The sequence below is a fragment of the Vipera ursinii genome, assembly GCF_947247035.1.
Source record: "Vipera ursinii genome assembly, chromosome: 2".
NCBI lineage: Eukaryota > Metazoa > Chordata > Lepidosauria > Squamata > Viperidae > Vipera > Vipera ursinii.
This window is the reverse complement of record NC_139513.1, coordinates 173,943,740-173,969,234: the sequence shown is the minus strand read 5'-3', so window position 1 is coordinate 173,969,234 and position 25,495 is coordinate 173,943,740. Positions and strand designations below refer to the sequence as shown.

Sequence of the window (25,495 nt, the reverse complement as noted above, 5' to 3'; positions counted from 1 at the left end):
AATAAGAATAAAGATGATTATAATCAATAATGCAGGAAGGTGAATGGAGGTTAACAGGGCAACATTCCATGAAGATTTCTTACAAGACAATTTCTCCCAGTCTGCCTCAATTTGATTTTTTCAGTCCACCAGTCACAAAAAACTTCATTTTTTCCCCAAAATGGGGACAACTTCAAAAAAAATTGGTAGGATTACAAATGCCACTAAATGATAATCGGAACATAGTCCTGATCAATTGGCCTTCTTTCTTACTAATACTAATAAGTCATTGATCCATAATGGATCCTCCCAGCCTGGGGTTTGTAAGGATACTATATACATGTTCCTTGGATACTAATGAAAATAAAATAAAAATATTTGTAAGTATTTTTCCCACGGGCCAGATAAGGGAAACCAGTAAAAACTTGTTGGGTTTTGGCTTTCTTGACCAAATGCTGGTGACACCAACATCTCGTATAATCATTTCAACTTAAAAAAATACTGAGTTTTTATTTAGCTTTGGTATCATTAAAGACACTATCTGGAGAAACTGGGGGCTATGTATGGCCAGTCCTTGATTTATGTTGTAGTCCCCAAAAGCTTAAAGAAAATGGTTTGGGTGAAAACCTTATATGGATTTTTTGTTGAAAAAAGAAAAAGCTGAAAAGATGATTTCTGGTTTGGGAGATTAACAAGGTCAAAATAAAATGGAGAGAAGAATAAGATGATAGAAAAGGGGTGGAAGGTATAACTATATGTTTTCTTCTCTTGCCATTACTTTTGTTCTTTCCCCCCCTTTCATTTTGTTTTATTTTGTTGCTTTAAAGATTTATTAATATACTATATAAATATTTTTTTAAAAAATATAGATGGAGCGGAGACACAGTGATGAAGAGGGGAGAGAGAGAGAGAAAGAGAGAGAGAGAGAGAGAGAGAGAGGGAAAAAAAAAGATTTGGCTTTGCTGTCATAGACGTTAAACTATAGAACTACACTTAGGAGAGGGAGACAGTAAAAGAGAAATACCTGCTTTGCTGTCTTCTGATACCACCAGTATTATTTTTTCCTAAAGACTGGCTACCTAGGCAAGCCATTCTGTAGAGCAGATATCAATTGTTTTTACCTTTTGATGGTCTTCTACATACTGATATGTATAAGTGCTTGAAGGATGAATGTCAGATAGAAAGAGCCCAAACATGTCCAAACATACCAGTTATAATGTTTTTCGGCTCTATAGCACCTCTGATAAAATTAACTTATCAAAAAGCTGCAGTTTTTGATCTCCACTTGCCAACCTTCATATTCAAATCATAGTCTAGGGTTAGCCTGACATGGCAGCAAATCTGGACATGATTTGCTATTGTATATATAAAAAAGCTCCGGCCAGTTCCAAGGAATGTGCCATATGGACATTAATCTCATTCCCACTTCCCACTATAATTACATTTTATCGGGCTCCTTCTGAACACTTGTCTCCTTTTCGTGCTTTGCCCCGTGACATCTGAGGGAATGCCAGTTTTAGGAATGGAAAGAAAAGGTGCCTTTTGAACCCCACATCTCTCCACTAAAGCTGGGGATGAAGCCACGTTCCTTCAATGGGGCCCTCTGTCACCATCCCTGGGGTACAGCAATCCAGGATGAAAGGGTGAATTGTTGTGAGATGGGGAGAATCAATGGATCTGATTAATCTCAGAGAGGCACCAAATCAGTAGGAGAAACATGGAGGTTTCCTTCCTTACCTTGAGTAACAGCCCAGGCTCCTATGGCAAAAAAGAAGATAAATTTCTGCATGTTGCACTCTCAGTGGTCTGGGTTGATTCCCTGAGAGAGGCAGGCCAAAATCCGTATCAGTCCAAAGAGCAGGAGAAAGCAAGAAATAGAGGCAGAGTGAGCTCCTACACTCAAAGCTACGAGTGGCTTCCGAAAGCACATTTATCAACTATGTCTGCCCAGCTTGCCAAGCTCATTAACATTTGTGCAGCTTCAGGAAACACGTGCTTCCTCCTCACTAAGACTCACTGAGCCCGTTCTTCCGGCCCTAGTTTTCCCGCCCAAGAAATCACCTTTTTTCCTGATCACTGCAATCTATTAATAGCCTCTTTCAATAACCTTTCTTGGTCAGCCATTCTCAACCTTTCACTACCAGCCTCCATGATTCATATCATTTTGTGTGTCAAATAAGCCATTTTTGTCTTAGCAGTACGTCTAAAAATACCCACAGTTTTCCATTTTGGTATGTAAATACTAAGGTCTAATATTACATAAAAATTCAAATGCTAATGAATTTCATTTGTCTTGGTGGTTCTTTATGGTTTCACTTTTTGTTTTCCCACACAAACCATCTCCATTTTATAACTTAAGAAAAAGGAATTTGTACCTTCAATTTTTGGGGTGCACTATGAGAGTGTGCTACTGTATCTGCACATATTGTATTTTTACATTCCATAAATAGATCAAATATTGCTAGTTTATATCTTAAGACACCTGCTTTACATTTTAAGCTAATGTCCATGAGTGATAAGAAAGCATTTCCTGTTTCAATTTGCCCCCAATATTTTACCCCAGAAGAGTAATTGGACACTTATCCCCTCCCACACACATAAATGTTTCCATCCTAATGAGTCAGGTCCCCAAAGCCATCATCAAATGCATTTAGATCTATTTGACTTCATGAAGTGGTAAGGAATGAGAGATCCAGTTTGAGCAACCAGAGCAATTGGATGCACTTTAGTGTGATTGGTCTATTCAGTCAACAACAACCGTCCTATTCCAATTTTACTGGGGTTCAGACTGCATGAGAATCCAGTGGATTTAGCTCATAGGGGCCATTTGTACAAACTAACATTATGACATTGTTCCTTATATGGCCAAAGGTTCTTAATTACTGTCTTCACCAGCATAACATGGTCCAGTTGTGTTTCCAAAATCACCCATATTTTTGTCTGCCTTTTTTTCTTTTTCATGAAACTAAAAAGTTTTCAAACATCCAGTTTATTTTCCCCTTCTTCTCAGGATTACAAGGTAAGGGTAGATGAGGAAAGTACTAAGCCTACAGAATAACAGAGCTGGAAGTGACCTTTGAGGCCTTCCAGTCCAGCCTTTTGCTCAAGCAGGAGACCATATACCATTTCAGACAAGTGGCTGTCCAGTCTCTTCTTAAAAGCCTCTAGTAATGGAGCACCCACAACCTCCGGAGGCAAGTCTGATTAGTTGTTCTGTTAGGAAGTTTCTCCTTAATTCCAGGTTGCTTCTGTCCTTGATTAGTTTGTAGCCATTGCTCCTGTCCGGCCTTCTTGGTGCTTTGGAAAATAAGTTGGCCTCCTCTTCTTTGTGGTAGCCCCTCAAATATTGGAACAATGCTATCATGTCACCACTAGACCTTTTTTCTAGACTAAAAAGGTAAAGGTAAAGGTTCCCCCGCACATGCGTGCTAGTCGTTTCCAACTCTAGGGGCCGGTGCTCATCTCTGTTTTAAAGCCGAAGAGCCAGCGCTTGTCCGAGGACGTCTCCGTGGTCATGTGGCCGGTATGATTAGATGCTGAAGGCGCACGGAACGCTGCTGCCTTCCCACCGGAGCGGTCCCTATTTTTCTACTTGCATTTTTACGTGCTTTAGAACTGCTAGGTTGGCAGAAGCTGGGACAAGTAACAGGCGCTCAACTCTGTTACACGGCACTCGGGATTCGACCCGCCAAACTGCCGACCTTCTGATCGACAAGCTCAGCGTCCTAACCCACTGAGCCACCGCGTCCCTTAGTTTTCTAGACTAGACAGACCCAATTCCTGCAAATGTTTTTCATATGCTTTAGCCTTCACTCGCCCACACCCCGGGTGAAGTTGCTTTGTTGCTATTCTCTGTACTCTTTCCAAAGGCTCAACATCTTTTTTATATTGTGGTGACCAGAACAGATGCAATATTCCAAGAGTGGTCTTACCAAGGCATTATAAAGTGTTGGATTGGCTCTTTTGGCAGCTGCAGGGTTCATATTTAAGTGATTGTCCATTAGGACTTCAAGATCCCTCTCACAGTCACTACTATTGAGCCAGGGTTCACCTGTTCTATACCTGTGATTTGGGTTTTTCTTGCCTAAATTAGAACCTTACTTCTCTCACCATTGAGAGAAAAGCCTGGGAAGGAGCTGATAGATTTTGTTATTCAGCAACCTCCAGTCTGAGGTACAGAGTTTAGGTTGAATGCCTGGGCACTGTTCCTGGGCCCATCACTGATAACCAGTATTTTCCATCCTTTCTCATGGCTTCCTGCCCTCTCCCCTTCCAAGACCTGGCATTTAAGAATTAAAGGACTTCAAGGGCATGTTAACAGGGAGGGAGGGAGAATCACCCATTTTTTATGGGCTGGATGTACATGCTCATATGATAATGTCTTTTTCATTCTCCAAGTTGAAATGAATGGGCAAATGGGCAAAGGGACCTTGGAGGTCATCTAGTCCAACCTCCTGCTCAGGCAGAAAACCCTATACCTGGACAAATGGCTGTCCAGTCTCTTATTAAAAACTTCCAGTGTTGGAGCATTCACAAGTTCTGGAGGCAGGTTGTTCCACTGGTTAATTGTTCTGACTCTCAGGAAATTTCTCCTTAGTTCTAGGTTGCTTCTCTCTTTGGTTAGTTTCCATCCGTTGTTTCTTGTCCTGCCTTCAGGTGCTTTGGAGAATAGCTTGCCTCCCTCTTCTTTGTGGCAGCCCCTGAGATATTGGAACACTGCTATCCTGTCACCCCTGGTCTCTCTTCATTAAACTAGACATACCCAATTCCAGTAACTGTTCCTTATATGTCTTAGCCTCCAGTCCCCCAATCATCTTTGTTGCTCTTCTCTGTACTCTTTCTAGAGTCTCAACATCTTTTTCACATCGTGGTGACCAAAACTGGATGCAGTACTCCAAATGTGGCCTTACCAAGGCATTGTAGTGTGGTATTAATACTTCACGTGATCTCGATTCTATCCCTCTGTTAATGCAGCCTAGATAAATACCTGAAGACAGCAGGAATGCAAACACCTCTAGGTGTTCACTGATTCATTGCTTATTTTTTCAGAATCTTCCCACATACTGAGGCCAAGCTGATAGGTCTGTAGTTTCCTGGATCCATTTCCCCCCCTTTTTTGAATATGGGAAATAAATCAACAATTTTCTGGTCCTTTGATAATTCCCCAGTGCTCCAGGATCTTTGAAAGATATAGTTCAGTGGTTTTGAGATCACATCCTCCAGTTCCTTCAGAACCTTGGGGTGTAATCCATCTGGTCCTGGTGATTTGAACTTGTCTAGGGTGGACAGGTGCTCACTTACCATTTTCTTGCCTATCTTAACTTGTATTTCTAATCTGTTTTTTGCAGTACTATTTTTGATAGGTTGGACTGCTTTTTCCCCTTTGTGTAAAGACGGATGCAAAAAACGAGTTAAGTAGTTCTGCTTTCTCCTTGTTGCTTGTCACTTTCTTGCCACTTTCTCCCAGTAATGGACCAATCATTTCCTTAACTTTTTTCTTGTTTTTTATATGTTGAAAGCAGCTTTTTTTGTTGTGGTTGTTTTTTGACTTTTGTCGCAAGATTTAATTCATTTTGAGCCTTAGCTTTCCTCATTTCATCTTTGAAGGCTCGAGCTATTTGATGATATTCTGCCTTAGTTATGTGCCCCTCTTTCCACTTTTTATACTTGTCCTTTTTGTCTTTCAATTTATCAGAGAGTTCTTTTCTGTCACAAATGCATTTCTTTCTGCCAAGAAGAATACTTCAACACAAGTGATTGCATTTTCTTTTTCTCACAAAAGAATATTACATACTGAAATCAGTGGTTCTCAGCCTTCTGTATCTTAACGTCCATCAGTTGTTCTTTCAAGGACGGGGTCCCAGCATGATAGAAGCAAAAAGGCTTCCTACCTCTCCCAAGAAACAAGTATTATTTACCTACATATTAAACATATCATATGCTGAGAAGGAGTCATATTGTCATTCACAGTCAATCACAAGGCTTAAAGTTTCAGTGAGTTAGCAATGAACGTGAGTTGCACACAGGTACTCTCAGTTTACTTCTAAGTCCCATCTGCAGCATACATGCAACTAATTCAGAACTACTGTTCTACACTTGCTCAGTGCCAGGATGCAAATTAAAGCATCTCTGAAGAAGGCTGTCCAATTATACCAAGTGCTTAAGTATACACTGGGGGGGAAAAACCTCTCTTTCTCAAGACACTTCCTCCTCCCAGATGATCATGAAGTAGGACTCGAGGTAGGATTTCCTCAACAAAATCAAGACAAGGAGGGTGGAATGCACCTTTACGGTTGCATGCTGCTTTCACTGGGACTTTTCCAATCCTGTTGCTTAAAAATGCCTAGAGGACCATTGCCATTCCCAAGAAGAGTGGGGGAAGGTTTTGAAGGTGAAAAGCGACAATGGCAAACTAAGAAGAGCAACCTGTTTTACTGATTTGGGGGGGGGGAATGTTATTTTCCATTTTACCCAGCTATAAATAACAGAAAGATCTTTTTCTCCTATGTAGTCTTCATTCAGGTTGTACTATTTTTTGTATAAGAATGTGAACCATGACAGAACATCTGCTGATATCAGAGCAGAAATAATGCCCTTACCATCTCTTCTATTTTCCTGGGAACATAACTCATTCAACAAAGAGGCTAAAACCCAGAACTGCATGAGAAGGTTAAGACTCACTGAGTTGAGAAACCACCACTGGGAGAGGCTAGTCCTGAATCATTGTACCTCAGGGGATTTCTTCCCAGCATTTGGAAATATGACTTAGAGTTATGGAATGTGGCATCTTGATAATCATGAATTCATGTACTAGTATTTAAAAATAGAAAAAGGCTCTAACCTGTGAAAATTTGTAGGTGCAAATCTGCAGAAAGGGAAAGGAGTTTTTGAGAATGCCGACTAGCAGCCTGAAGACATAATGAAAACTCCTTAATTGCACAACACATGGACAGATTTACCCATAGTTTCAACTGGGAAACTATGAGTATCCTAGACCAAGCTAAGTCCAAGAAATGCTAGAGAATTCCTGGAAGTCTGGCACTTAGACAAATCAGCCATCAGCAGACATATAGTGAAAAATAGCATCTACATTTCATCCAAAAGAGACAATTAAAAAGCTAAACAGGAAGCAAAACGGCCTCCTCACCAGCAATCAGAACCCAGATAAGCAGAGCTTAGCACCAGGATTAATAACAGACCAACCAACAAGCAGTAAACAATACCACTGTCAAGGAACTGCTAACTCAAATAAACAAACAGTAAAGAACAGCCTAATTAAGGAACTATGACAGGCAGGCCACCTATATATAAACAGAAAGCAAACTCCACTCCCTTCTAGGACTGATGGTGTTACTCAATTTGGTAATGAAATGTCTGCAAGAAAACATCCAAGCTCAGAGAGCAGAAAGGACTAAAGAATTTTACTATGTTGCTTATGATTGTGGTATTATTTTCAATTTAACGGTGTGAGGAGAAATCTGGAAGATGCTTTACACTCTACGGCTGAGTTGTCCATTACTGCAGGAAAAGCCCAAGCTGGTGTGTTGCAGACACCCTCTTTCTATTCCAGTACTTCTTAGTGGTTTCCCAGTAATGCCTCCTACTGGAGGTAGCCCAAAGACTTTAAGACCACCTTTAGTTCCTGATTGCTTTTTCAAGGAAAAGTCTGAATGTCCACTTAGATGGTACAGGAGAGCTTCAGGAAAAGGCAGGAGGCACAAGCACTGCCACTCACTGAAAGTGCACCGTCATCACCCTTCCAAAGTCCAAAGACAAAGACCAGTTGGACCACTGCCCATCAAATGCTCAGGAGTTGAAGAACAGTTTCCCATATCTCTTCTTCTATGTCATGGAGAAAATCTATCAATGTGATCCCTAATCTTTGATTGGGAGCCCCCCAGAGTTTTTGGAAAGATGGCCAGCTACAGGTGTTTTAAATAAATAAATATAAATAAATAATGACTTGATGGTATGTAATCAACATCCTTTTCCTCTGCAGCTAAGTAGAGTGATGAACGCTGAACACTGCTACAATCTCGCTGGCATTGGGACAAGTGGTTCTTCTGTTCGTAGTAAACACAGGTCTGCTTAGACATTTGCTCTGCCATTCAAGAATCTTTGTTCCACTGAGTTTTGAGCAGCTTGTGGTGATAGCCGTTGCTTCCCTTTCTGCCGCAGATGGTAGATCCCAATCTTTTGGTTATAGCTTACCCAATAAGCTATACCAGCCAGAATAGCAATAATCACCAACCCAGCAATTATATAGCCAATGATATGGCCAGTGGATAGAGGAGCTGCGAAAGGGAAAAAAACAAATGCATTAAAATTTGGCACATAATAGTTCCACAGCAGTAGTAATAGCAGTTATTTTTCAGGTATGGTACATAATAATAAAACACACCATCAACAATTTGGTACAATAATATAGTACATTCCAATCTGAGAACAGAAAATATAAGGCCTCACTAAGTTAATGGCCCACAGTATGGGAAACCATCATGGAGACTTACATTCAAATCAAAATAATAATTCTGCATGAGGAGTTGATCTTAAGCCAACATCAAAGTTTCATTAGGATAAAAATATTTGAAAATTTTGAAAAACTAGACAATGAAAGTTGGTTCCAAAAATTGGCACTGGCTGGGAAAGAACTCAAACATGATTTTCCTACTTTAGTATAAGAAGGTATGAATTAGCTGGGATTTACAGGTAGTCCTTGCTGAGCTTATATTTCCTCAATGACTATTCAAGTTATGATGGTGCTGAATGAGGGGTACTGATGAAGGATTCTCATACCTGTGGCCCTGAGGCCAAGTGAACATGATTTGTGTGTTCAGCAACCAGCTGAAAATTACAATGCTGTAGTGTTCTACAGTCACATGACTATCATTTGCGACCTTAACGGCCAGCTTCTGACAGGTAAAGTCAATCGGGAAGCTCGCAGGAGGTTGTGAATGATGAATATGTAACTACAGGATGCTGAAATCTGCAGGATTCTTCTAACAAGAGCAAGTGGAACCAACATCATGTTTTACAACTGCCTAACTTAGCTACAGAGTTCCTGGTCCCTGGTTACATGAAGCCTACCTGTATTGGTACAGGAGCCACAAGCATTTTTTAAAAGAAATATTGGGTGTATATAAGGCCAGAGGAGTTAACATCAGCAATTTAACATCAGCAATTTGAATAAACACCAGCCAATGTAGGAATTAGGGATAGATTAAACAATGTCTAAAACGGTGTGAATTCTGGAAATGGATCAGGTGACAAAGAGAGGAATCAGGTAAATCCATACTGCTCCAATTATCCAAACATGAGTTGATTGACTGCTTTGCCATCTTAGTGCTAGGGAACTAGTGGATCCTACAATCATTGATTAAATGAAAACTACAAATGTGGATCATTTTATTGATGAAGTTATTTAGAGAAAGTCACTCATTAATGAGATAAATAGGTATAAAATCACTGTAGTTTTGATATCACTAAGGAAACTCAGGTAGGAAAATAATGATGGTTCAAGGAAACAAAAACAGTAGATAAATTGGGTAACACCAGAAATGAACATAGGTGATTTGCGTTGACCACCAGAAGATTGATTATAATGTGTCTAAATCAGTTTGACAGAATGTCTTACATGAAAACTCCACTGAAACAAGTATGTAAAATTGAGGAGGAAATTGAGAAAAAGATATATTCTCCTAGGAGTTTTGATAGGAATGGAAGGAAAGATAATGGGCAAATGTTGAATGTATGAAAGAGCTAAGAGATAAGATTTTTTTTCAATAGAGGATGCAGACAGACTTGTGTCTGATAAATGGGCAGAGAGTTACAGTACCTGCCAGTAGATGAAAAAAGGCCAAAAAAAAAGAAAGTAGGGATGAATACAGGAAAGAGAGAAGGAATTGAATAACTGATGATACTGTTTAATACTATTAATGCTGAATATCTGCAACATGTCCTTCCTTCAATAGCTTAATTGCAAAACCTGAAGTTAGCTAAAGATTACTGGAGATGAAATTCAACAAAAATGTGAAGGCACAGGATGGACAAGTGTATATATAAAGATAATGGCAAATTATTGGAGGACAATTGAATGAGCAGGATGAGGGTTGCTAGCATAGCAGACAACCTTCAACTTCCTCCCTCTCTCTAAATGCTTCTTGAACAGACTCTTCACTTTTTCACAATGAATCTTTGCTTAGCACAAAAACCTTTTTAATTTTTCTTGATTGGGCTATAGATGGAAGGCCTGTTATGGTCAGAATTTTTATTAGTTTGTTTCACTGGGTTAAATCTATAAGTCACTACTTGAGAACTAAAGATAAATGCAGATTTGGATGATAGTTACAAGACCTAAGACTGTGGCCATTCTTGTCATTCTTTAGGTCAATGGGTTAACTTACCTTCAACGTGTATGGTCACATCTCTAACATCAAAGCCATACTGGTTAGTAGCATTGCACTGATATATGCCATTATGCTCTGTCTGGACCAGCTGTGGTTCCCCAGTGTTATAAGACTTCCCATCTTTCCAGCATTGAACAATTGGTGTGGGATTTCCCAAGGCTGAGCAGGTAAATGTTGTCGTACTTCCCTCCTCCCAAGTCAATGTCTGGGGACAGTTGGAGTCATCTATTTGGGGCCCATCTAGAATGGAGAAAGAAATGTGGTTAGCAATAGTGTCAAATGTGGTTAGTTTCACTGGTAATAATGGATGAAATGAAGCAACTATGTATTGCAAAACTGGAGAAGCATTGGTGATAACCTATGGCAGTTTATACAATGTGCATTCTCAGTGGATCCTGGAATCTATAACGATACCACCATGCTCCTTCACAGATGGAGCATTGTTTCCAAATACAGAAGTTAGCAGATAGCATCAAAATTCGGGAGTCCCAAGGCTAATTTGCATAGACCCCCATCTTGCAGATACTTTGAAGAAAGGCAAAGTTTTTTTTAACCCCTCTATATGATTTTTCCAAATGGAATACTCAACATGAATTTTGTATGGTTCTCCTTTATCATTAAGTTATTGCTTCGGGAAAATGGAGAACATAGCACAAGGGAGAAGGATCAACCACTGTTTTTATTTTTTAAAAAATTATAGAACATTTGAGTATCACTCTTCTTATAATGTCAGAATAGATTTATGCAAATTTTGCAAATTTTCCAAGTGCTGCTTCAAACACCTCTTTAAAACAGCACATGCTCAGGTTCCCATTCTGGATCAGGAGCTTATAAATCATCCTCAATTTACACTCATTCATTCAGCCCCTTTTTGAAATTAGGATGGTTCTGAACAAAGGAACATACAACTTGGATTCAGTTAGGGGCTTTGCAGGGCCCTTGTGGTCATGTAATAAAAATTTGGGTGCCTGGCAGTCCACCTGTCCTTATAACCAGCCACAGGAAGACTGTATTACCTCCACCTGCCTGTCTTCCTCCCCACACCCCGCCCAGAGGCCTTGGGCCTGCTTTCTGTCCCATCGCACCTTGATTCGCTTATCTCTTCCAAAGATTGCCTTTTCTAAAAGAGTGTGCAGCCAATACAACATGTGCCCTTCCTACGGAGACCGCCTTGCACCGTTTGGAAAATCATACCCTTCTGAGAGATAGCAAGAATAGCAGCCTTTGCCACACATCAGTTGGTATTCTTTCAAAAAGGAGTTCTTCAGAAGAGGTAAGTGGATCAAGGTGTGACAGGGCAGCGAGGAAGCCGAAGGCCTGAGGGACCCAGCAGGATGGAAAACAGATCCAAGACTGTGGGTGCAAAGGTGTCTCAGGGGGTAGGCCATGTCTGAGCTGGGCCTAGGCTTGCATAAGGCCTCTCCCACAACCTGAGGCAGGCCACACTCTCCTTAATGACCACAATGGGAAAAGCCGGGAATGTGCTCATTGAGCAAGATGATCACATGGATGCCTCTCTTAATGACCACAACAACCTATGCCCATAATTCATGGCTCCATTTTGGCTGATGGCACCAACCTGCTGCCGGCATCAACTTCCCTCCGCCCAGTGCACTCCCACAGAGAGGGCCTCCTCAGGGTGCCACCGGTCAGAGAATGTCGGCTGGTGGCCCCCAGGGGGAGGGCCTTCTCTGTGGGCGCCCCGGCTTTATGGAATCAGCTGCCGGTTGAGCTCCGGATGGCACCCGACCTTCGCTCCTTCCGACGTGATCTAAAGACCTATTTGTTTGAACAAGCCGGCCTGGTCTGATGGGTTTTGGGATTTTATCACTGTTTTTATGTAATTTATCTGTTTTATTGGGCATTGGGTTTAATCTCTTCTTAATTTTTGTATTTCTGTATTTTAGTATTTATTGCCCTGTTCACCGCCCTGAGTCCTTTGGGAGAAGGGCGGTATACAAATAAAATAAATAAATAAATAAATAAATAAACCTACTAATCCATTTGCCACTTTGTTAGCCAGCCTTGCATTGAGTTTCCTACCTAGTTCATGAGAATGATATTAAGTTCCCCATAATTAAACCCAAAAACTAATGTATATCTTCTGTAACTCTAATTGCAAAAAATAAACTTGCATCTTCAGAAATTAGCTGGGAGGTCCATTTGCTTTGAAACATCATTCTTGCTGACCCCAAACTTGTTGACCTTCCGGAAGGGCCTGAAGACAGGGCTCTGCTATCTGGCCTGGGGATTTGGGAACAGGGATATGGAGCTATTAAAGTAACTGTATTGTTAGGGAAACTGATTGTGCTCTTCCATGTATTTTTAGTGCTTTTTATTTTTTTAATGATTTTTCTTGTTGTAATGTTATTACTAAGTTATATTGAATTTTTTATCTATTTGTTAAATCTATATACCACCCAGAGACACAGAACTAAGAGAAGTAGCGATATAAATTTAACAAATAAACAGCAACAATTTCCCAACACATCAATAATTAGAAAGAGAAGAACACAGGGTGAGTTCCTATAGGAAAGGAACCACTGGGTGATAGAAGCAACTAGCCTTATGATCCTATTTCCCTCCCTCTTCTAGGGTGCAGAGACCTGGGATTACATAAAAATATGCAATGGCACCCAATTTCCAAAGTTCATTCTAGCTGCAAAATTTGTTGCCACACTATTTGAAGTAAAGATTACTGAAACTCTAGGAATAAAACATGAAGTGTATTTTTTTCCCCACTCACAGAAGACAGTGAGATTTTGAGATATGTTTCTTTCCTTGGTGTGCCCATCAACGGTCAGGATGACTTGGCAGATGAATTTCCTCCCATTATCCTCTTGTTGAGCGATCACTGCATGCTGCAGGAAATCTTGATCTACGTTGCCGGATGCTAATATTTTGGTAGTATTCCTGATCTGCATTTTAAAACCAGGGGAAGCACTGCCATCAGCACTACATGTAATGTTCACCGTTTGACCAACAACAACTTCTGAATTGCCAATTTGCAAGATGGGCTTTGGTAAAGCTGTGAGGGAATAGAGCAGAGAAGTGATAATGTACTTAGATGGTTATAAAATGGTTAATGCAAATTGTTAAAGCAAATGCTGGCTAAAGGTTATGTCTCCCCCTCCTGCCCTAGATATTAAAACTGTGAGTAAGGACTAGGACAGAGGAACCCCAAGTTCAAGTCCATCTACAATCATAGAGGCTTAGTGAAGGACTTTCTCCTTCACACGCTCTCTCAGTCCACATTCATCTCACAGTTCTTGTATGAAACCTGGCTAGAGGCCATGTTTTAGAAATAACACATTTGGAATGGCTGGATACCAGATGTTCCAAAGAAGTGAAATGGATGAGAGTGGCTGTTTTTTAAAAATTTCTGCATTCTCTATTTGGGTAAGACATATGGACCTCTTTAAATAAATATTGCAAGTCAAAATGCAATACAGTAAAAACAAATCAATCATAAGTTGTAATGGCTTCATGTCTAATGGCTTTCTGTCAGATCTAAGCTCTGTATATATTTAATCTAAATAAGAATATTTTTTGGTTCATCCTAAAATACTTGTATTGGATCTCAATGAAAATAGAACAGATAAACAGATCTGTTCCATTGGTTTCAAAGGGCTCTCTCTCTCTCAAGCTACTTAGATTGATCCAATTCATTGCTTTTCAAAATTAAATCAATCTAACTTTTAACTTCTTCTAGGTTTGTTCAAATAGATGGAAGAAAACTCTTCTAAATCTGTCTGTGTTAGTAATTACAGATAGGAGACTCACCAAACACATTCACCATCTTCGTCATGGTTTTGGTCACTGGTCCCAGAGAAACCTTGCAGATCAACTCTTGATCTCCAACTGAGGAAGAGGTTATCACAGCCTGGGCTCTTGCCAAGCCTCCCATCACGCTGATGCTGTAGAACATGGGTGTCAAAGTTGCCACGTCATGTGACATGTCATGATGTATCACAACTTTTTTCCCATTGACATAGCTGGGGTGGGCGCGGCTTCCGTGTGACGCATCCAGCCCGTGAGCTGGCAGTTTGACACCACTGCTGTAGCTCAAAGGTTCCCCTGCAAACCACAGATCAAACATGACTTCATCAGCTGGGAAAGCCTCAGGTACATCACACGTCACTTCCATCATGGTCCCAGCTTCTAAGAACAGGCCAGCCTGGAGCAGGGGAGCCTTTACAAAATCTGCCAATGAAGTAAGAGAAATCATGTCAGTTATTGCAAAAGAAATCACAGCCACAATATACTCTCTCCCTAGCCTCTCAGTGCTGGGGCAACTGCAGAGGACATCAAATCTATGCAAACAAAAATCAAAACAGACCAACTTTTTTCTCACCCCTCCCCTGGAGATTTAGCATTGTCTAGCCACAGGGTTCAGTATATCTAAATCAGAACTGGGGCAATGGATGGGATCTCACCAAAAGTCCGTAACGATATGCCGTGGGAAGTGTTTTTTAGGAGTGGTCCTCTTGGTCTCAGATCCAGGGATGTTTGGCAGGTGATTGTCTTATTGTAGTCATTTTGCTGAGCTCTTATGCCATGGTTCACCACAAGAGGACCAGCTTTGTCCTTTTCAAAGGTCTCTACCAGAAGTTGCTCTTCCCCTTTCAGCAAGGTTATGGTGAGTTTCTGGATGGGGGCTACACCAGAAACCCGGCATGTCAAGTTATACAACTTGCCCACTTCCATTTCCGGTACTGGATCCAGCTCAACACTGTCTGGAGATTCTGAAATGAAATAAAATTTAGTTTGATTAGCATATGCTAGAAGTGATGAACTAGCAATAACACGGCTCTTCTGTTATTTATTCTATGGCAATTAAGTTCTCTATGTCTAAGTACATATTCTCCAGCTTGGAAAATATATATATATATTCCTGTACATTCTCTATATATTTATAAGGGACAGTGGATGGCACTCCTTAGCTTTCTCCAAAGGAATATCTTGTCTCTTGTCATCTGAACATTCTATTTCTATTTGCTTGCCCTAGTTAGATCATTATTTCCATCTTTTCCCTTAGCTAGGTGTGTGCATTCTTGCTAGGCATTAATATAGCTAATCCTCACCAAAATATAGCTTTCCTTTGTCAATTTCCCCAATACTTGATCACATATTCTCCTCACTTATTCTCCCCTGAACACCTTACAATGTAAACTATGCAACTGTGACCTGTCTTATTTTCCCAAAAGGAGTCCAGGGGAGGAGGGGAGAGAAATGTTGAAGAGTTAAAAATCTTGCCTAAGAAAGCCTCCTCTTCTGGGTGGCTTGCCATGGTGGGCCCCTCCTGCTGCCCTGCATACCAGCTTCATGTATTGCTTCACTGTTTTACCTTTGTTGTATGCTGCTCCCACTTTTAGTGGGATGGGTAGCTATGTAATTTTGATAAAGAAAATACATCAATTGCAACTGGGGCAAAACAAAACTCTCCTGCATAAGTATCCCAAATTGTTCAATAAAACTTTGTTAATTGCTTTTATTCCAGTTTCTGTTGTCCATTACTTGGTTATTTGACCACTGCAGCCAACAGTGCTAAAAGGTTTGATTCTACTGGACTAAGGGACTCTTTTGTGGCTTCCTGTTGAATTTGAACTGAGGGTAATTTAGATGCCCAATATTTTTTCATCTGCTGTTACAGTGTTGTGATTCAGGGTCAGCCTGTGGGTTCGGCAGTTGGGTCGGACTACTCAGAGGAGAAGGAGGGGGGTGTCGAAGAGCTTGCTGAGGGGATTGGACAGCTTGATGAGAGCCCCCAGCAAGGCCCCTCTCATCTGGTCACGATGCAGACCCAGCTGTGTGAGCCTGACAGCGTGGATGAAGATGACCCACATCTGGCCCTGTTCAAGGACGCCCGACGCAGGAAGCAGTCAGTCAGGAGTAAACAGAGGAAGGCAATGGGGCACCTCGGAAGGAGGCACAGAGAGGCCACGCCCTGAACTGTATTTAAGGGGAATGTGTGGGAGGGCTGGTTTGCTGAAGGCAACTGCTTGGATTGTTCCTGCTTCTTAGCTCGTGTTTTATGGTTGGTGTCTTGTCTTGCTCTGTTTTATGTGAATAAATTTGGCAGTCTTTATTCTAGCCTCTTGCCGTTTGTAAAGGGGTCGTCCCTGCTTTTGCTGCAGGGCCGGTAGCAGGCTGGTACAGAACATACAGTCATCATGTGACTTACTGTAAGTAGTAATGATTGCTTTTGCAGATTTTCCCGGGTGATCCGGAGCATAGCACAAGAGGGAACTTTTCCAGTCCCTGATGTTGGAGACAAGGAAGGCTTTCCAATTGGATCCTTTTCCAATTATTTCGTTTTTGAAGGCTGTTTCAAGGCGAATCGCTTCTGCTTCAATATTGGCGCTGCAGTTTATCTGAAGTGAACCTCCAAATTGCACCACAGGATTTTCTGGCCAAATTCTCACAAAGACTTCCTCTGCGAATCCTGAAATTAAAAAAATACAACTTGCATAAAAATACACTTATAAAAGAATGGAAAGGGCTTAAAAGCAATGAGATTTAATTTTCTAGTATTAACCATATTCACCATCCAAAATCACTTCTGCATTATGTGCAGCCATATAAATATCAAAACATAAATAACAGGCATTAGCGAATGTGGACAAATAAAGCAGGCAATAAAGTTATGTTATTCAAGACTGTCTGTTAAGGTCAGTTAGGCTTTTGAGTGTTGTAAATGAATAGTTCTCATGGATTTGATGAGATCGTGAAACAAAGACAAGTCTCTTATCTTCAAAAATGCCCCTTTTGCCAAGTCAGCCCCAAGAGATTGGAGCAGCATTTCTCAACGTTGGCTATTTTAAGATGTGTGGACTTCAACTCCCCAAATTCTGGGATCTGAAGTCCACTTCTTAAAGTGGTCAAGACTGAGAAATGATGGATTAGAGAGAAGGGGACATGCACAATGGCCATCATATGCCCCTTATGAATATGAGAGGTCACTGTGTTGACAAAACAATTCTCTCTCAATGTTACTTAGTTGCTGTCCAAATTCTGAGCAGGAATTAAGGTAAAGGTAAAGGTTCCCCCGCACATGCGTGCTAGTCGTTTCCAACTCTAGGGGCCGGTGCTCATCTCCGTTTCAAAGCCGAAGAGCCAGCGCTTGTCCGAGGACATCTCCGTGGTCATGTGGCCGGCATGACTAGACACCAAAGGCGTACGGAACGCTGTTACCTTCCCACCGTAGTGGTCCCTATTTTTCTACTTGCATTTTGACGTGCTTTCGAACTGCTAGGTTGGCAGAAGCTGGGATGAGTAACAGGCGCTCACTCTGTTACGCGGCACTCGGGATTCGACCCGCCAAACTGCCGACCTTCCGATCAACAAGCTCAGCGTCCTAACCCACTGAGCCACCACATCCCTTATGAGCAGGAATTAGAACATAGCATATCTTTCCAGAACTAAGAGCTATATATTTCCTGCCTTTTCTTTATTATGAATACCAGGAACTCAGTTCTTTGATTAATACCAAGTTATGTCTCATTTCCAAAGACTAGTAAAATTGCAGGAAACCATTCAATATTTGTTCTAACTGCTTTATTAGGGAGGAATTATACTCCTCTTGGGAGGACAATGTAGGGGGCAAGATCAAACTAAGGAGGAGATCTGCCTTCCCAAAGAAATGAAATTCAGAAATTTCAGTCCTTGCTGTTGCACTATTGATATTCCAAAAGCATAGACACTTTTAATCCAAAACTCTCCATTTCCTCTGACACATCTCCAAAACAGGGGGAAAATAGACTGAATTTGAATAAGTCCAGATTGCTTTGGAATCTGACAAATCCCTCTCTCCCTGAAGTTTGTTCTCTAGCCACCAAAAATATTGCTGTAATCTTCACAAGTGTTTTTCATTAGTTCATCTAGCCCAGTTCCTGCACTCTTGAATGCTTCAGCAGAAATCTCCATGGGGGTGGGAGTGCAGTGCCAAAAAGTTAAGATGGCAACCATGGCCACGCGATTAAAGCTTTACTTCTTTTTTTAAATGTATCATTGTTCTGACTGGGAATTCTGGGAGTCTCAACACATCAAAGTGTGGCGGATTGGAGAAAGCAGTTCTGATAGCTCAGCAAAAAAGGTGTAGCCTACAGAATGCGGAAATCTTCTGTTCCTGGCAATTTTGGAGGCATTGCCTTTGGTGATACTTAGGGAGTCACAATCACTGAATTACTTCACTGCTTGTGTTCAGATGTGACTCAGAAGGAGCTTCAAGGCTTAAGGCACCTGTCTGTCTAGGATTAACTGCCACTCCTTCTCTTGCCTGTGCTAAAAGAAATATAGCTCCTTCCCAGAAATTGCACAACTGAATGAACAGAAGAATGTCCATTTAAAGAAACCCTTGAGTTACTTGACTGCAATTCTAAGGTTTATTGTTGCCCCCCCCCCCCCAAGCTCAGAGATCATCTTGAATCAACATGGGAGGGGCTGCTAGATGTCTCATCTATGTTGCAACTTGAGAAGAAGCCTTTTGGCTCTCTCCTATCTGAATAACCTTCTTGCCAAGGGAATAAAAAGCAACCAACATGCAACTGAAACGCATTTCAACAGGGACAACAAGCTGGGTGGGCTTTGGTAGCTGTGTTTCATAGGAATTCTCCAGAATTCTTAAGCAACTGCTGATGAAAAAGTTAACCCTACATTTTTCATATTTTTCTAAACTAAGTCACTCTAGTCTAAATCTCACTGTCAAGAAATTTCTCCTTAGTTCTAGGTTGCTTCTCTCATTGATTACTTTTCATCCATTGCGTCTTGTCCTGTCTTTTGTTGCTTTGGAGAATAGAATGACACACTCTTCTTGTGGCAGCCCCTCAACTATTGGAACACTGCTATCATGTCACGCCTAGTCCTTTTCATTAAACTAGACATACCCAATTCCTGCAACTGTTCTTCATATGTTTTAGCCTTCAGCTCCCTTATCATCTTTGCTGCTCTTCTCTGCACTCTTTCCAGAGTCTCGACATCTTTTTTTTTTATAATATGGTAACCAAAACTGGATGCAATATTCCAAGTGTGGTCTTACTAAGGCCTTATAAAGCGGTACTAATACTTCATGTGATCTTGATTCTCTCCCTCTGTTAAAGCAGCCTAGGACTGCTTTGGCTTTTTTTTTTTGGGCTGCTGACACACACTGCTGGCTCATGTTTGACTGTCCACTAGGATGCCTTTTGCCCTTACTGTTATCAAGCCAGGTTCCATCTAGTCTAAACCTGTACATTTGGTTTTTCTTGCCTAAGTGTAATGTGCATTTTTCTCACTATTGAATTTCATTTCATTTTGTTAGATAGGGCCCAGTGTTCAAGTCTGTTGAGATCCTTATGGATCTTGAGCCCATCTTCTGAGATGTTGGCTATTCCTGCCAGCTTGGTGTCATCTGCAAATTGGGTGCATTCCCCTTCTATTCCCTCAACTATGTCATCGATGAAGATATTGAAGAGTACTGGGCCTAAGACAGAACCTTGTGGTATCCCACTGCTTACCTCCCTCCATGTAGATGTAGTTCCATTGAGGTCTATTTGTTGAGTGTGGTTTGTCAGTCAGTTACAAATCCATCTGGTGGGGATACTATTTATCCCACATTTTTCTAATTTACTAAGTAGGTTGTGGTCTACTTTGTCAAATGCCTTACTGAAATCCAAGTATACTACGTCCACAGCATTTTGCTGGTCCACTAATTTAGTCACTTTGTCAAAGTGAATAAATTTAGAGTAAATTTAGTGAGTAATTCTAGAGAGGAATGTCTGTTCCTCCTCCAGCAAAGTCTCCTTTCTCAACCTTTGTGTTATTTTCTGAAGCAACAGTTAACTGGTGTCTCTAAGAGACAAATCTAACTTACATCTACAAGAAAACACAGGTTGGAGAAGATACCTCATTCCCCCATCCTCCCTAATGTCTGGCCAGCACTCAAGGTATGGGCTTCAGCATCTAAATATTACCCTACAGTTCTTTAATTAATCAGCTGAGCCTGCAATAAAATCTATATTCTGCCTCCACAAAGAACGTGATTACCAAATAATATTCAACCTGCTGTGTTTTTCATGGGAGATCAAATGGAAGGAGGTGGAAATATCTGAGTATTGTAGGGTTCGTGGGAGAAACCTCTTGTTTGTTTCCTTCTAACAGATTGACTGCAGTGTGCAAAAGTTCAGGGAAGATAAATAAGAAACCTTATTTATCAAGCCTTCAGGTTGGGCAAATAATTAAAAGACCAGAGGGAATGAATGTTTAGGACAAACAATCTGCAACTGCTGTCTCCGAAACTGATTTGGGGAATCACCTAATTTTTTAAGATTAAAAAGTCCCATTCTTGCTCTTTTCCAGGAATAAGCAGAGGGAAAAGAAGAAGAAAATTATAAATTTAGGGCAACAAGTGAACATGAAGTTTGCGTCTAGGAATGTGCCTTGTTCGGACTAAAATCTGCAGTTTTCTTGGCAAGGTTTTGCAGATTTGCCCTTGGACAATGTCCTAACTCATAGCCCATGGGATGCCTGGCCCAAAGTCACCCAGCTGGTTTCATGCCTAAAACAGAACCAGAACTCAGAGTTCTCCAGTTTCTAACGACTACATCTCTAGTGTGCCGGTTAAGATACGCCTTAGACGGTGCTGAGGTTTGATCCGAGTTCATTCTCATGTATTCATTTCTAACGCCAATCCTCAGACTTATAAAGTAACTCTGCAGCCTGAATTAAGAGTACAAAAATCTTCCAGCTGTTTCCGGACAGACTCGGGAGCAGAGGGTTGTAGGCAGAGGACCCAGAAAGGCAATTTCCCTCATCAAAACCTATAGATCCCACATTCCACCGGTGACAGATCTCCTCTTCGAAGTAGGAGCTGAAAGTTTGGAGGAAGAAACTGTACCTTGTGGGGGGGGAAAGTACCGCTCCCTTACCTTTTCCAAAAGCCCAGGAGCCCAAAGCAAGGAGGAAAAAGATGGAAGACCGCTGCATGATGATCGAGGCGAAACTCAAAACTTAGAGGAAGGCGTCTACCCGGTCGCCAAGTAGCCCAGTGGCCCAGGAAAACAAACTCAAAGCCTGCTTGCTGCCGCTAGATCCACACGCAGTCCGGCACCTGAGCCTTTTTTGCCCGAAGAGACGAGTTGCTTCTCCTTATAAATGTTCCGGGAAACGCCTCTTTTTTCCCACGCAGCCTGATGAAGGTTACGGAAAACCCCCGATCGATTTCGAATGTCGCCCCAAGCACCTCAACCTCCGCGTGGCGCTGGGGAAACTTCCAGCCACGGTGACACGCTCCCGCGAGGCCATGCCCCGCCCCCGCGCAAAGGGCGAAGGAGCGGAGTTTATCTGAGTGTTTGTGTCTTTATTTAGGTATCAAATGTTTAAAAGCCGCCTAGTTACTTCGCAGAGGGACTCGTCAGGTTAAAAACATTACAACACGAAGTGTATAAAATTTACAATTTAAAAAGTCAAGGATGGATTAAAAATTAATATTGAAAGGAGGGAGGGAGGGAGGGAGGGAGAGGGAGAGGGAGAGGGAGAGGGAGAGGGAGAGGGAGAGGGAGAGGAGAGAGAGAGAGAGAGAGACAGAGAGAGAGAGAGAGAGGAGAGGAGAGAGAGAGGAGAGAGAGAGAGAGAGAGAGAGAGAGAGAGAGAGAGAGAGAGAGAGAGAGAGAGAGAGAGAGAGAGAGAGAGAGAGAGAGAGAGAGAGAGAGAGAGAGAGAGAGAGAGAGAGAGAGAGAGAGAGAGAGAGAGAGAGAGAGAGAGAGAGAGAGAGAGAGAGAGAGAGAGAGAGAGAGAGAGAGATCAGGTCCAGCCCCAGCCCCGAGCTCAGCCCTTTTCCTAGGAAGGGATTCTGGAAGTGATGGCGAGAGAAATGTGCTATTATAGCTGAAGATCTCGCAACACGTGGTTATTTTTTTTCCCTTTCCTTCCCTTCGCCCATCCCATGCGAGTCGAAGGAACTGCAGCTCACCCCGACTTTTCACCTGTAAAAGGTAAAGGTTCCCCCGCACATGTGTGCTAGTCGTTTCCGACTCTAGGGGCCGGTGCTCATCTCCGTTTCAAAGCTGAAGAGCCAGCGCTTGTCCGAGGACGTCTCCGTGGTCATGTGGCCGGCATGACTAGACGCCAAAGGCGCACGGAATGCTGTTACCTTCCCACCGTAGTGGTCCCTATTTTTCTACTTGCATTTTTCCGTGCTTTCGAACTGCTAGGTTGGCAGAAGCTGGGACAACTAACAGGCGCTCACTCTGTTACGCAGCACTCGGGATTCGACCCGCCAAACTGCCGACCATCTGATCGACAAGCTCAGCATCCTAACACACTGAGCCACCGCGTCCCTTTCACCTGTAAAAGATAGCCTCAAAACCTGGCAATCGGGTTTAAGCACAGGTCTGTGCACTAACTGTAAAAATGAATTCATCCTAAGAAAACTGAAAGGTTTTTTTTTAATCCCATTTATATCCCGCCCTTCTCCGAAGACTCAGGGCGGCTTACAATCTAAAGCACAAATCAATGTGCTTAGCAATAGCCTTCATTCTATGTATATGCTTTCAGCCCAGCCCCCAAAGCGGCATTATTACAAAGTCAGCTTATTGCACCCAACAATCTGGGTCCTCATTTTACCTACCTCGGAAGGATGAGTCAACCTTGAACCTTGTGGGACTTGAACCTGCACTAATTGCAGGCAGCTGGCGTTACTTAAGGAGGCATTAGCCCACTGCTCCACCAAGGCTTTTACAAGTTTTACTTTTCAGGCCCTCCTCCATTCCTGAGTTGATGGTACAACTTTCCATAAATCTTACCCTGATTCACCACCACTTCCTGTTTGTCCCAGCACAAAGGCTTCCCATTAAATATTTGCTGAGTACCTGAATGCATAGCCGCCTCCTCAACCCAACCCTGGTCCATTACCCAGACAACCTGAGCCTGTAGCTTCTCCATCACCAAAGGGCTCCCCCCCACACACACCTCCAGCCCACCTTGCTGGACTGAGAAGTCTGTAATGAATTGTTTCATGTAGACTTGAGGTAGGGGCTCACCCTTCTCCCATTAGCCACTTGAGGCTACTGTGGACAAGCCTTCAACCTTCCCCGCCCTCCCCACCCCTGGTTCCTGGCCTCTGATTTTGAAGGCTGCCTTTGCCAAAAAGGCCACCTCCCCCATTTCTCCGACTCACGGGTGGTAGGAGGGGAAGAGGTCTTTGAAATGACAGCTCATCTGGAATCAGTGGAAGAGAGAGCCTTGGAGGCAGGTCAGCTCCCCAGATTTCATAGAAGTGGAGAAGCAGCAGCAGAAGGACTTCCCTTTTCCTGCCGCTTATGAGTAGCAAGAGCAGCAGGAAAAGAGATGGTGGTGAAGTGGGACTTTGCCGTACCAAGAACTGGCACCAAAAATATATCTGCTTCTTTTCGTGTAAGTCTTGCTTAACTGCATGGGTGTCAATTGCTGATGTGCTTCCCCTATATACAGTATACAGTAGTGGACACCATTTCCCTCATAGACATCCCAGAGAAACTAAACTAGAACTTTAGAATGATGGTAGATGCGTTATTATGTTGTGATAGAAGCTTATATACATGTCTGGAGTGTCACAACCGTGTTCAGAAATACAATACAATACAGTGCGTATTTCATTGCTCCTGCAAAGGAGGACAGATTGTGTGATTGTCCCTATTCTCTCTCTCCCTCCCTCCCTCCCTCTCTCTCTTATTGAGGAGGGGCTAACCTCTGCTTCAAGGCAGTTCTAAAGAATGAGGAGATGGCTCCACTATGCACTTAGGCCAGAAATCTGATGTCTCACATCTGCCCTTTCTTACTGGTGGAGAAGGTGATCAGTAGTGTCCAGCAGCAGCTTCAGCAATCCTTCCAGTCACCATTAAACTACTTTCTACGTTGTTTCACTTGCTTCTAGGTCTCTAGAGCTTAATTGATTTGTATGACTGCCTAATATCACAAAAGTGATTCCAGGCATTCCAGACCACCTGCTGCCGGCGTCAACTCCCCTCCGCCCTGTGCGTTCCCACAGAGAGGGCCTCCTCAGGGTGCCTCCAGTCAGAGAATGCCGGCTGGTGGCCCCCGGGGGGGGGCTTCTCTGTGGGTGCCCCGGCTCTGTGGAATCAACTGCCGGTTGAGCTCCGGATGGCACCGGATCTCCGCTCCTTCCGGCGCGGGTTAAAGACCCATTTATTCGAACAAGCCGGCCTGGCCTGATGGGGAGTCAACTTAGGGTTTTAATTATTTATATATTCTTACTGTTTTATTTTGGGCAATAATTTAATTCTTTTTTAACTTTTGTACTTTTGTATTTTTATTATATGCCCTGTTCACCACCCTGAGTCCTTCGGGAGAAGGGCGGTATAAAAATTTAATAAACTTAAACTTAAACTTAATATGTTGAAAGAATAAAAACATTATTAAAGTGTAAAACACCACAACGGTATTTGAGGATAAACTCAGAAAAAAAAAGAATTGACAAAGACCTCTCAAGAGAGCATCTATAGCCTCCCATCAATTTCCCAGAGCTGTCTGCCAATACTTCCTGCTTTGAAGTTTTTAAGATTATTCTCACACATGACACTAACTTTTTTAAAAAATAAAATAAAATAAAATAAAATAAGGGACAGAATAATTTATAAATTATTTTATGATTTGGTGTTGGAAAAATACAATTGTAAAAGCTCTAGAATTCCAGGTGCTACCATGTACTTGTGAATTATTCCTGAACTGAAGTTTCTGCCTTGGATTTCATGGGTTTCTCACTTTTCTCAGATTTTTCATAAGTGAAGAAAATAAAAACAGTTTGAAAAATCGATTCATATCAGCGAAGCAACCATAGTTGCAAGAATATATGAAGGGTCAATCCATGGCTGAATTTTAACAGAGAACCAATAATTTATACAACTTACACTTCTCTTAGGCTAAGTGTATTCTACCCAGACTGCTGTCCTCATGGGGACTGTTAGGCATATGGTGTTAGCCTACAATGTTGGGTTGAAAATATATTAACCATAATACTATGACTTTAAGAAGTTAATTGGCCAATGGGTGTGTAAGTGTTCTCATGGCCATAAGAGGAAGCTAGGAAGTAGCTTCTCTCTCTCTCTGAATTCACTGCTCTCTACTATTACTGTTTT

The 25,495-nt window shown here is 42.0% G+C and overlaps 1 protein-coding gene across 3 annotated transcripts in view; it reads right to left on the bottom strand.

The window, feature by feature from the left end:
* The window catches only part of LOC310635085 (intercellular adhesion molecule 5-like), a 40,493-nt gene extending 18,899 nt beyond the window's left edge, over window positions 1-21,594 (bottom strand). The window contains exons 1-7 of one of the 3 annotated variants that reach the window (XM_083353703.1): window positions 21,290-21,594; window positions 16,570-16,830; window positions 14,822-15,130; window positions 14,169-14,588; window positions 13,132-13,413; window positions 10,383-10,625; window positions 6,542-8,273 (exon numbers count right to left, since the gene is read on the bottom strand). In XM_083353703.1, the coding sequence (XP_083209829.1) occupies window positions 8,068-8,273; window positions 10,383-10,625; window positions 13,132-13,413; window positions 14,169-14,588; window positions 14,822-15,130; window positions 16,570-16,830; window positions 21,290-21,347 (1,779 nt within the window). In that variant the 5' untranslated portion in view covers window positions 21,348-21,594 and the 3' untranslated portion in view covers window positions 6,542-8,067. Of the gene's footprint in view, window positions 1-1,716; window positions 2,431-6,541; window positions 8,274-10,382; window positions 10,626-13,131; window positions 13,414-14,168; window positions 14,589-14,821; window positions 15,131-16,569; window positions 16,831-21,289 lie in introns of those variants that run through there. The other 2 variants (XM_083353701.1, XM_083353702.1) reach the window with 2 other exon arrangements.
* Window positions 21,595-25,495: the final 3,901 nt, after the last annotated feature.